This window comes from Gossypium raimondii, chromosome 3 (assembly GCF_025698545.1).
Source record: "Gossypium raimondii isolate GPD5lz chromosome 3, ASM2569854v1, whole genome shotgun sequence".
In the NCBI taxonomy this organism is placed as follows: domain Eukaryota; kingdom Viridiplantae; phylum Streptophyta; class Magnoliopsida; order Malvales; family Malvaceae; genus Gossypium; species Gossypium raimondii.
Genome location: NC_068567.1, coordinates 7,881,943 through 7,895,181, shown reverse-complemented (window position 1 = coordinate 7,895,181; position 13,239 = coordinate 7,881,943). Strand labels below are relative to the sequence as shown.

The following is a 13,239-nucleotide window of genomic DNA, read 5'->3' as shown; positions in this document are numbered from 1 at the left end:
ATGAAAATTTGAAGGACCAATAGTGCAAATATTTTAAGGGTGGAAGTATCTAGAAACTAAAGAAAATGGATGAATTAAGACCAAATTGAATAAATAGAAAAAGTATGAGGGTTAAATCACAATTTTACTAAAATGAATGATGATTCAATGGAGGAATTTTGAAGGATCATAAGGAGCAAAATGATCATTTAGCAAGGAAGATAATTTTGAAGAGTAATAATGATGTTGGTGATATTTTAGATTAATTAAATAAATATTAGTTTGTTAATATTTTGATTTGACATTTATTTATATTTTATTAATTTTATTTAGTATATAAGGAAAGAAAGATGAAGAATTCTCTTCATCTTTCCATGCTACTAACGTGAGAAGAAGAAAAGAAAGAAAGAAATTTTCTTTTCTTTACAATTTGGTCCTTTACCAAAAATCCACCATTTTCACTTAGAAATCAAAAGAATTTCCATAGCCATCAAGAGAGAAAAATATTAAGGAGACTATGGGGAGATAGAATATCAAGTTAGATTCAAGAAAATAGAAGTTGGAGGGGAGAGAAAGTCAAGTTAAAGTTTGATTTCAAGAGAATAAGGTATGGATGTTAAGGTTTTATGTTATTTTTAAGCTTAATAGTGATAGAAAAGCATAAAATGATGTTAAAAGTAAAGATTTCTCATGAGGAAATATTGTATTTTGACATGTTGATGAAGAGAGAAGTTAAGTAAGTGAATCAAGTGGTAGGAAAAGAGAAAAACAAGAGATTTTGATAGAAAAGAGGTAAGTACTCATGAACTTTCTTGTTATTTAAGGATTAAAAAGTGATTTTGTAAAGTAAGTGGTAATTAGGTAAAATATATATAGTGTGAAATAATTTCTTAAGTGAAGGAGGAAATTATAATAAAAGTATAATAGTTGGTTTATGTGTTGGCAAAAATATACAAAGTATTAGATAAGTGAAATTAAGGGAAAATATGAAATTTTATGGAAATAACAACTAAATTGAAAGACTTGAGAAATATATGTGGTAGAAATTAGAGGTGATCATGAGTTGGGCTACCCAGCCCGGCCCGACGGTCCACCCGAAAAATGGGAGGGTTCGAGTAAAAAGATAGGCCCACAATATGTGTTTGGGAAAAAAAATGAGGCCTGTTTAAAAAACGGGTTCGGCCTCGGGTAAAACTTTTTTGGCCCGGGTCTGGCCCGAATTATATATTAAATATATATTTTTATTTTTAATCAAATATACTTTTTAAAATTTAATATGCTACTTTCTTTTTAAAATATGCTATTTTGGTGTTGTAAAATTTAATATGGGCCGGGCCAGGCCGGGCTCGGGCTTATTAATTTTCTTTCGGGCTGGGCTTGGACAAATTTTTAGGCCCATATTTCGGGCCGAGCCGAGCCCGGGGCCAAGAAAATAGGCCTAAAATTTTGTCTGGGGTCCGGCCCGGCCCATGATCACCTCTAGTAGAAATAATACAAGTGAAACATATAGAAATTTGATGTGGAAAATGAGATAGTGGAATTAATTATGTGAATTAAGTGAGATGTCAAAGAAAAATTGTGTAATAATGAATAGAGAACTTTTATGAAAAAAAGGTGATTAAATTGGAAAGTTATAAAAGTTTACAAGGAAATATTGATAATAAAGTACATAGTGAAAAATAAAAGAATATATGAATTTTGTAATCCAAACTACAATTATTTCCTAAGTTGTGGAAATTAAGGGTTAAATCATAAATTTGGGAAAATTTATATTAGAAATAGAAAAGTGAAGTGCATAACACTTAGAATGCGAAAAAATGATGTTGTAGTGAATTTGGGAATATTAATAAGTATTAAATTATGTCATATGTGTTATTAAAATTTATATTAGAAATATTGCTACGAAATATTGTGCTAATGACCAAATTACAAAATATATAAAAGTGATATGTGAAATACATGATAAGGATTATTAGTGAATTATGGATGAATAATGAATTTAGAAATATATTACATGTATTAAAGATAGTGAAGATATAAGTATACATATTATTGGTACAAGGATTAAATTGTAAAGTACGTAAAAACATTAGGCGAAAAGTGTAAAAAGTGATATGCGTGCATGATATAATTTGCCCAAGTAGACTAGATTAGAACTACTAGGATATTAGTGGCATGCCATTAAGGAACCCTAGCACGTTCTCCAATTATTAGCACATTATTACTCTTCGTTTAGCACATTTGTGCTCTCTGTATAGCACTTTAGTGCTCTCTATTTAATAGTGCATAATAATGCACCTCTGTATCAGGTTTGTATATCCTAAGTGTTCTGTTTAGTCTACTGGGTCTCTGCTAAAAAGGTAAACAATTTTCGTTACAAGGTAAAGGTTTATCTCTGATTCATATTTGAAATATTGAATTAAAAATAATTGTGAAAGAAATAGTGAGAAAATCATGAAAATTTACACTAAATGGTGAAATATGATACATGTATAAAAAGAGTAGTAATTTTTATAAGTTGATTTGAGGACTAAAGGATTAAATTGTGAAATAAGTAAAAAGTTACAAATGAATATGATAAATAAACAAAGAAACGATATATTGGAAATTAAGAAATTTAATAGAATTTAAATATCATGGGTATTTACTAAGTCTTCGTCGACTTAACGCATTTATTTTCAACGCGTAGGTACAGTGATTTTGAAGAGTTGTAATTAAGGTTTTAAACATCCATCTCATCACATCTCCAAGTGCCAAGAGGGTATGTTTCAAAATTTTGAATAGAATGGCATGTACTTAGGAAGATCAAGTGTGTTCCAAGTAGTAGGGACTAAAATATAAGTTATGAAAACTTTATTTTTTTAATGTTCTAATATATTAGTGATTAGCCAAAATCACTTTGGCACCAAATGTAATATTCCTATATCAGGTTCCTTAGGTCGAACCGGGTATAGGGTGTTACATATACCCAACGCATCAACTTTGATTCCTTATCTATTTGAAATCAAGCTTTTACTTACATTAAAGTATACGAGTCACACATACATAGTCCGTCATCCACTCAGGATTTAAGTATGTCACACTATGAACATCACAAGTGAATAAATCCATAAAAGAAATTAGGATGTATTCTCCTTGGGTCCAGTTTGATGTATTGTTAGTCCAGTCAGTGACATCTATGTCTCTATCTTCTGACAGTCATTCGCTCCGATGCCTAAGATAAAGCATCTCCCCAATTGGACTTGATAGATGACATATTAGTCTTTCAATCGATTTACTCATTTCTGATTAGAATAAGGACATGTTTAGGTTCTTCTACTAATATAAGTTGTCTTTTTGTATTACGATCCAACCACGTAATACTGCTTAGTATTAGTTATACATTAGACAACTAGTGAGCAACATTTACTTCTATTTTGCTTTGCGTGCAAAAACCATATGAGGACATTTATACAAAATATATTAATGTAATCAATGAATTTTTTTATTAACTAATCTATTCGAAAAAATTATAAGTTTACAAGTGAATATACTACACTTAGGGCCCCATATCCAATAAGGTTGAATGTGAGATGCTTAACATTGCACCCTTCATTGGTAATTTTTTTATACCCTTCGTATTTACTATTGTGAAGGTATTAAGGGAATATTCTATGTTTGTAGGAGATGTTGGATTGCCTATTCCCCCTCTTGTTAGTACTAGGTTGGAGCGTGTCGATGTTTCAACTTAGGGACAACATCTTTGCTACCTCCATAACTTGATTTTATATAGAATTGGATGAATTGCTCGATCGTTATCTAGCCTTCGATGAGGAGGAGAAATTAAAGCGTGCCCTTGAAAGTGTTGCTTAGGAGGTTAACAATCTCAAGTGGGGGGCCTAGGAGAAGTAGATGGATGAATTGTGAAGAGCCAAAAATGAAGTCCGTCATGAAAGCTTTGGATGGTGCAACTTCTCGAAGGGTTCACATTAAATTATTTGAAAACGCTATTAATATCCTAAAGAGTGAGAAATAAGAGCTAAATGAGCAATAGAATGTATCAAAAACAACATGATGCTGATACTGCTCAAATAGCAGAGCTAGGGGAGACCTTTCGAAAACGGTGGGAGAAATTATAGTAAGAGAGTTAGGAACCACTCGCAGACTTGCCATATTTTTTACGGTAATGGGACATACCAATGACAATTATATTAATTTTGGTAGAACCATAAAGCTTGTTCAAACAAGAATTAAAAAGAATTTAAAATATACATTAGATATTAGGATTATTTCATTAAACGTCTTCAAACTGTGATCTAAATTCTAAATTGATCTTTAAATTTTAACTCATTTTAGTTTAATTTTAAAGCATCAATATTATATTAATTAGGTTCTATCAACTTAACCATTACTTTAGGTGTTAAATACTAGTTTATATTTGACATGTAACATCTAAAACATGTGGATCAGATTGTAAAAACATATGTACTTACAATACGGACAACTTAGATTTGACGTGTTAAAAATAGATAGTGCCATTAAAAATTAAGAAAGCTTATTTTTTAACATGTGAGATCTAAGTTTTCATATGATAAGTATATACATGTTTGCAATCTGACCATGTATTTTAAATATGCTCCACACTAGATTTGAGTCAATATTTAATGTTCAAGTTAATGATGAGAAACTAATGAAAGGATCTGGTTGATATGATGATGATGCTTTAAGAATTTAATTAGAATGTTTAAAATTTAGAAACCAAATTTAAAATTTAGATAATAGTTTGAGGATATACAATAAAATTAACCCTAGATACTAATATTCCAAAACTGGATAGTGGACAGATAAAAATGGGCCGGACTAAAATAGAGCCCAAATGCCCCACCACTAAAACCCTAGAGCTACGAAAAACAAACAAACCCCTTTCCTCTGCTCAACTCAACTCAGTTCATCAAATCAAAAACCCTACCTTTTTTTTAGTTACTAGGAAAGGGTGATCAGTTTTTTTTTTCTTTCACATTGGCTTCTGCCCAATGCCTAAATATCAATGGTGGAGTCCCTTTACCTCTCCCTCTGCAACGGTGCAACCTCAATCTATAACTAGTAACTAAGCGTGTCATTAGTTAGTGTTACCTTGGTGTGTTGAACTCGCAGGCATGGCGGCCTTATCAACCAGAGGCCTCGTTTCTCGTCTCCACCAGCACTTCCTTTCCCTATCAAGGCCATTCGCAGCAGCCCCAACATCCCTCCCTTTTCATGCCTTAACTAGAAGATTATTCAGCTCTGATGCCTTGATGGATGGCTCCCAGATCCTCCATCAACCACCCACCCGAATCATCCAGGCCACTCCAGCTATCATGACTCCCAACTCCAAGCGAACTGGGATCATTGCCGTCAAGTGTGGCATGACTGCTCTTTGGGACAAATGGGGTGCTAGGCTTCCCATTACTATCCTCTGGGTCGATGACAATATCGTCTCTCAGGTCAAGACTGTTGAAAAAGAAGGAATCTTTTCCCTTCAGGTATGCATTGTATTTTCTTTAGTTATACTGGTCAGCAACCGTCTATTAGGAAGTTTAATCAAATCATGATTGAACAGTCACTCAAGCTCTGTGATTTGTGGTGTTGCTTAGATCGGTTGCGGCCACAAAAAGCCTAAACATTTGACAAAGCCTGAGGTGGGTCATTTCAGAGCTCAAGGTGTTCCCTTGAAGAGGAAATTGAAGGAGTTCCCCGTCACCGAAGATGCTCTTCTCCCTGTTGGTACATCACTTGGGGTACGCCATTTTGTTCCAGGCCAATATGTAGATGTCACTGGAACCTCTAGAGGGAAAGGTTTTCAGGTGATTTTAATTAATTATTCGATCAATTTTCCTTTTACTTTATTTTCTCATTGATGAATTCATTCTTAATGTGTTAGCACCTAATGATTAATATATTCTGTACCAGTTGTTTTTAGCTCTAGCAGGTATTCCATCCTTGAACTATTTGCTTATAGAGAGACTAGTAGAGCTAGCAAGTGTAGTTCAGATTCTTTGAAACCTATTTACAGTTGATTGTGCAGAAGTGCAAATTTTACTAGTGATACATGAATTGCTGGTGGATGATGGTCACATGTAAAACCAGTGATGTTAATTTAGGCATCAAGCATGTGCATGCCAAATGTTCTCATGTCTATTCTATCTAATTCTTGCACTTGAGGTGTTTGGTGGGGACACAGGCGATTTGTGGTTCATAGTTCCAATCCTTCTGCATGATGGAGTTAGTATTTGTTTCGGACTTGAGCAATCAAATGTCTTATGTTTCTTTTACTTTCCCAGGGTGCAATGAAAAGGTGGGGATTTAAAGGAATGCCGGCATCTCATGGTGCATCATTATCGCATCGGAGTCCTGGTTCTACTGGTCAGAGGGATGCTCCTGGAAAGGTTTGTATAGCTAGTTTGGTTTGCAATGCCTTAAGGATATTCTGGAATACTTGATGTAATCTGCTTCTTTTTTTCCTTTTTAATATATATATAGCTAGGCCTTGGGATACAAGATAGGCACTAGCACTGTACTTGAGCCTCCAGGGTAAAAGTCCCAATACTGTTAAGACGCCTTCTTGGAGGCATCTGAATTCTTTCTACTTTAGAAGTTTATTATTTTGCCTTGTTTATACTTTATTGCATTGATGTGGTCGTATGATGAGATAGTTTTTATCTCATAGATATTCAATTATATGCTGTTTTTCTATTTATACATGTCCTCTTTTTAATGGAAATATTCTAACTGGTAGATGTGCTTGTGGATACTTTTTTGCATATTATTTCCATTCAAGATGATAACTTCTTAAGCTTTAGTGAGACAAATATCTTCAATTCTAGCTGACATTCTTGTTCATCATAGAAATTGCTAGTAGAGCATATTTTTAGGTGTTTAAGCATGATAAGAATAAATCCCAAGATAGTTGGATAAGTAATTACTTCTTTCCCATATAGCTTAAGCTTCTTTATTTGTGAAGCTTCCTTGTGGACACTTCATCCAGTCATGTTCATTTGATTGGTTCATTCTTGTAACAAGATTTGTTTTTCCCCTACACCTCTTACTATTTGAGCAGGCTTTTCAATTATATTTCTCAAAAACACTGAAGCAGTTATGTTTATCTGAACTAATAACTTCATTGTTGGAAACAAAATCATTAGGCCTATTACAGCTTTCCGTGCAGGATTCTTTTCTTACCCTTGTTGATATGATTGATTCAATCCAATAATGTGATTTTATTCTGCATAGTTATTTTTGTGTAGACTTTTTGCTGATGTTTTTGACTGATGTAATTAATTGAGGGGAAAAATAGTTTTGCAAACTCTGTAGTTGATTACTACTCAGTTCTAATTATCAAGTCATTGATGTTGTGGTTTTACTGTACTTTTGCATGGAGCCAGGTCAAGGCATTGATGCATTGTCAACCTAATCTTCATTACAACTCTTGTATTCATTTGTTCATCAGTCTTTACCTTATGGAATGCCCTTGAGTCATAATTGACAATCAATTATTGTTATGTAGGTATTTAAAGGGAAAAAGATGCCTGGGCGCATGGGTGCGAAGACAAGAACAGTTAAAAATGTGTGGGTATACAAGATAGATCCTGCAAGGAATTTGATGTGGGTGAGGGGTCAGGTATGGTTTTCTTATTTTAAGTGCTTAAGCATTTTGAATGGAAAAAATCAGGAGGCTATAGCCTTTGCACAACAGTTGCAAGCTTCCAAATCTGATGTTGGTCATAAAAATAAGGGACTAACCCCCTTCAAAGGATGGGAACAAATTACATTGCATCTGAAGTTCTTAACCATCTAATCTGTTTTATTTGTATAGCTTTTTATCGGCAGTATTGTTTAGGGAGTTGGTTATTGTTTACAGGTCCCAGGTGCTAAAGGGAACTTTGTCTTCATAAAGGATTCTGTTTACAAGAAACCCAATGTTTCAATGCTTCCATTCCCGACTTATTTTGTAGCAGAAGATGAGGATGAAACAAATATAGGGCCTCTGGTTGCTGATCTTGGAGAGGTAGATCCGTTTATGGTAGCTGATTGACGTGGGGCGGAGTTTGAGTTGGTTGTGGGATGGCAGATTAATTTCCGGACCAGTTAACTTGCGGAATAGTAAGAAGTTGGTTTGTGTCCTAGTTATTTGGTTTTAGGAAGGAATGTAATATGAGATAATGGTTATAGAGTTGAAGGTTGATGTATGAATTTTTGAAGCAAATTGAGCATTGATTTTTCTGTAACAGGAATGGAGTTATTTTAAATAAATGAAAGGAAACCTGAAATTTTGCTTTTGCGAGTACAAACTTATAGGACATTAGATATAATAACTGTTGATAACATATTTTTATACTTTTAAATGGATGTTAAACTTGAATTAAATAGCAATGCAAGATTTTGAACTCATTTAGGCTAACATTACATGCTATGAAAACTTTCAAGGAGTATGAAATACTATCAATAAATGAGACGAGTTCAAATGAACAAAGTTTTGATGTATTTGATTGTTTATTTTGAAGTTATTCGTGTTTGTTTAAAATTTTAATATTATGTTCTTCAAACTCAGTTTATTATTTGGTGTTTGATATGTTTAGTCTAACTAAATATAAATGTAAAAATAAAGGGAAAATGCTATTTAAGTATTTTTCATAGGAAATATTATCTTCAAATAAGCGAGTTTATAAATAAACAAGTTGGTGAACATAAATAGACTGTTGAAACTTATTCATTTAATAAATAACCGTATGTTCATTCACAGTTGAATCCATCTGCAACTCATACCCGGTCTTATTTACATGCCTGATGAAAAGGCCGTAGATAAGCATTGTATTATAGTTGTTTAGGCTAATGGGCCTCTATCCCATATTGGGCATTTCTTTCCATTACCAAATTCTGAAGACAGACATTATTATCCTAGTCACTTTAAGCAAAATCAAACCAAGTACCCAATTGCAGCATCTCTCTCTAATTTCCAATCTCCCCCCCCCCACCCCCCCTCTTCCTCTCTGTATGATGTACTGTAGTGTGTACTGTTACAACACAATTAAGTTGGGTCTTTTCCGACAGACAGACAGACAGACAGGCAGACAACCAAATGAAAATCACTAATCTGCTTTGAGTCTTTTGACCACCCACACTCAAAACCCCTTCACTTTCCCTCTTCCTACATCCTAGCCTTGTCAAGGAACTTACTTAGTGTTGGATATTATCCCCCACATTTGGGATTTTTCATTTTGCCTTCCGGGCATGAAGCGGGATCAGCTGTCCGAATGCGGGGGCTGCGGCGCCCCTGAGCGTTTCCTACTCCACAACCTCCGCCACAGAGCCAGCTATCGACGTCTCTGCACCAACTGCGTCCTCAAGAACCACCAGGGCCTCTTCTGCCCCATTTGCCTCGAAGTTTTCAACGAGTCCCCTCCCCCTCACCAGCGCCTCATCTGCCTCAAATGCCCTTCCATTTCTCACCTTTCTTGCTCCTCCTCTTCCCTCTCGCCTTCCTCCTTTACCTGTCCCCCTTGCTCCAACCCTAATTTCTCTTTCTTCAATCTCACCCCCACTAAGAAACCCAAGTCAACGCCCGATCATCCTCCCGGATCTACCCTCGACGGCGACGACGACAACAACAAGACGACGAACACGAGGGTTATTGACAAGGAAGCGGCTAAGGCACTTCTAGCTGCTGCTAAGATTGCTGCCGCCTCTATGACCAAAGCTGCCGCTGTTGCGAAAGTGGAGGCTGAGCGGAGGGTCAAAGAGGCTACTTTGGCAAAGAAGAGAGCCAAAGAGGCTCTCGAGAGACTCGCCTTGTTGGCCCGGAAGGATAATGATAGACATAAGTCGTCCCTCGTAGGCATTCCCAAATCTAAACCTGATGCTGCCATTGCTGCTGCTGCTGACGCCAAAGCAAACTCTTTATCCCTTCCATCTCCTATTCCCGACAAGGGAAACAATGGGTCGTATTCAGTTTCTGCTGCTAATGTATCCATTTCAATCCCCAAGTTGCAGCGTCAACAAAGCACTCATGGTATGCCTAATTGATCATTGGTGATTCCAACAATCTCAGTAAAGTGTTTGTTTTCGTTTGTTGGTATTTAGCCTTTCTGTTCATGGGAACCATATGTCAAATCTTTGTAGAGATGATTTAGGAAGAGAGTAGCCTGTTTTTCTGTATTCAGTAAGCTTTTTGTTTGCATTCAATTGTAGCTTTCTCTATTGCCCTGTATGTATTTTTCATTAAGCTCGTTGTTTCTGTTTATTTGCTTCACCTTTAACCCTTCTTATGCCAAAACTAAAGCTCTCTGGACTTTCTGTTCTTACAAAATTACAAGAAAAAGAAGTGTCAAAATTATCTTTAGATGCTTTGCACCCTTGATTTGTCCTTTAATTAAGTGAATCATGATGGCATACCTGGGATTATCTCTCACTTTAGAATGCTATTATGCTGTATTTTCAGGGGAGCAGGTTATGCTATTGCTTCCCATTATGTAAGTGCAGTTAGTCCTGGAATAAGTTGATCAGGACTTGAGCCTTCATTGTTAACTTACACAAAATCCTATATCTTTTTGAATTTTATTGCGATTTTTTCTTTGTTGTCTTGCAAGCTTTGTTAGAAAGGCATCAATTTCTAGTAAAAAAGTTTGGTATTATCCTTTTCATAGGTTTGTTTTTGTTGCTTAATTCTTATATGATTACCTAATTCTACACTGCATTGGAGAACAGAAGCATTCAATTCTCCCACCGTATTCCTCCCATTTCTTTGTATCTATTAAATGTTATGTGGCGACAGTGAGTTGATTTTAGCAGTTGTTGTTGAAGAAGAAATCAGTCGCTTTCTAAATTGAGTGCTGATTCCATCGGATTGTATATTGCCTCAATGGATTAAAGGTTCTTTGGGGCTTTGGTTCTGTCGCTCTAGTAAAATCTCAGATAATGGGCAAAGGTCACTCCTGCAGTAGGAGAGTACTACGGGTCAGGGGCATGCTGAGTTTAAAAACTTTTATGGGCTTATGGCATTAGGATGAGGATGAGAGTCACTGTTTGCCGGATGTTGACTTACATACGGGAGCCTAGGTAGAGTGTTTGTTTTTCAAGGATACATGTATGGCAAGGTTCGAGACCAGAGATAGGCTTGAAGCTGATAAATGGTTTGGTTGCAGTACTTCAAAAAAGTGAGGGACCTCTCTCTATTTAGGTTGGCAAATGCTTTGGAATTTGGGGATGTTGAGGAGAATGTGCATGATGCATTTGATGACTTGTTAGCATCTCTTTATTCTGCCATCAAAAGTGAAATTTGCTTTGTATGGTTACTACAACTACAACATGGTTAAAGAACATGCTCATATCGTCAAGATGTGAAGCAAATGCAAATGTTTGAAAAGGTGACAAACAACGAATCAATGGCCGACGTTTGGCAATGGCAATGTCACCCCCATGTATTGACTGTAATGTCTGTTTATTTGGTTGGATTGAGGTAAACATTCAATCATCAATATCATTGCACCGAGCCAATAGAGCTAACTCTTTCAGTTTACTGCCAGAAACCAAGGACAAGGAATGAATGTGCAGCAGAGCCTTCCACCACGCGTGATACAACTGCTAGAGCTGTATCTAGCTACGTTTGTCAACCGACATGTTCATTCATTTTTTTTTCATGTGATGCATTGTACCCTTTTAGAGGCAGTTATTTGCTGCTGATCAAGGAGTATTTGGGGTGCCTGCCAATGCAGTCTATACCTGTTACATGTAATTTTTACATTTATCACGATATCATTCTTCTTGTTACGCGCAAGCCTGAAATACCTAAATGAACGTCAACATAGTTATGGTACAGGATCTTGAATGGTTTACCGTGATGGCTCCAGTTTAATTCTCTTGTGTCTACTATCCTATTTAGGGTTTATTTAACTTAAATCGTATTCTCACACAACATTGAAGGCATATTTTATCATATCTAATTATGTTAAAAGGCATATTTTATCATATCTAATTATGTTGTTCGTCATAAGTATTAGAGTAAATTAAACAATTGCATATTTAACAATTTTAATTGACAAAAGACAAGCATTCAATTGAATACGAGTTTTATATTCAATGAACTTACATATTTGTAATTAAACTAGAAGACTTGCAAATACTAAAGAACAATTAGATTTCATAAATTACTTAAATCAAACTTCATAGTTTCTTTTACCAGAAAAAGAGTTTAAAACTACTGAGCTAGTTATGTCTAGGTATCTTTTGATTGGTTTTCGCATCAAACATCTTTGCCATTGTTGAACACCTTAATATTTGTATTTGTTGGGCTTGAGCCATGAGTAACTTCAATTAAAGATTTCAATTCCCTTTGAATCGGTATTATGAGTCTAAAACGAAGTTCTGTAACTTTTTATGACCAAAATAATGAAGTAGTGTTGTGTTGAAAGTCTAATCTATAAAAACTTGTCAAAAATAAGCTTTAAGCTCCTTTTTCTTCAATTCTTCACCTAAATCAATAATAAATAAAATATAAGTATAAATAAAATAATTAATAACTTAAATAGCATAATTCAAGAGAAAAATATCACAAATAATTAGGAAATTGCACACTTATCACTTAACAATATAATTTGGGGAGTCCTAAACTAGACCTAAAAATTGAGAGGATTTAGATAAAAACATTACGCATGAGCATCTCTACTCTAAAATGTTATAAGAAAAATAAAAAAGTTAGTGTTAGACATAAATAGTAATAATGAATGGTACTCGTGAGAGTAAATAATGCTTTGTCAAACACTTAAGTAGAAAGAATAGTGTTCCTTGGAGAAAATATGTTTTGAGAACCCATAATGTAGAGTGGATAATGCTTATAAGGGAATAAAAGCCTTCGATAATGCTATTGCAATAAAGAGACTAGAGTTGTTTATAGAAGGTTCTTGATTGCAACGAAAAAAATAAATTTCTTGAGAAAATTTTAGTAATATAATTTCATTTTAATATTTCATTGATATTTTCAAATTTTTAAGTTTTATATTTAAATTTATTTTGAAAATAAAACCTTAAATTGAAATACAATTTACATTCCTCAAGATCTTTAATCCTTAGATTCTCTAAACGTCTTGGTATCGAGCAAATATAGGTATCAAAGCAAATATAATTATAAAATACTATAATATATATACTAATTTTAAATTCATGCAATGCACAAATAGCATATTTTAAGAATATATGATAAAATATAAATAACTTTTGAAAATTTTAGTACTATGAAGGCCTCTGTACTAA

The 13,239-nt window shown here is 34.6% G+C and overlaps 2 protein-coding genes across 3 annotated transcripts; both read left to right on the top strand.

The window, feature by feature from the left end:
* Nucleotides 1-4,872: 4,872 nt before the first annotated feature.
* On the top strand, nt 4,873-8,285 carry LOC105796967 (50S ribosomal protein L3-2, mitochondrial). The gene is made up of 5 exons (XM_012626840.2): nt 4,873-5,480; nt 5,592-5,801; nt 6,279-6,383; nt 7,502-7,615; nt 7,856-8,285. The coding sequence occupies exons 1-5, from the start codon at nt 5,115-5,117 to the stop codon at nt 8,027-8,029; spliced, it is 969 nt and encodes a 322-aa protein (XP_012482294.1). The 5' UTR covers nt 4,873-5,114; the 3' UTR covers nt 8,030-8,285.
* Nucleotides 8,286-8,939: 654 nt separating this feature from the next.
* Nucleotides 8,940-11,806, top strand: LOC105796966 (uncharacterized). Of its 2 annotated transcripts, none has more exons than XM_052628075.1 (2): nt 8,940-10,003; nt 10,699-11,806. In XM_052628075.1, the coding sequence occupies exons 1-2, from the start codon at nt 9,226-9,228 to the stop codon at nt 10,746-10,748; spliced, it is 828 nt and encodes a 275-aa protein (XP_052484035.1). In that variant the 5' UTR covers nt 8,940-9,225; the 3' UTR covers nt 10,749-11,806. The 2 variants fall into 2 exon arrangements, with proteins under 2 accessions (XP_052484035.1, XP_052484036.1); XM_052628076.1 differs by lacking the exon at nt 10,699-11,806 and adding an exon at nt 10,433-10,634.
* The last annotated feature ends 1,433 nt before the right edge of the window (nt 11,807-13,239 follow it).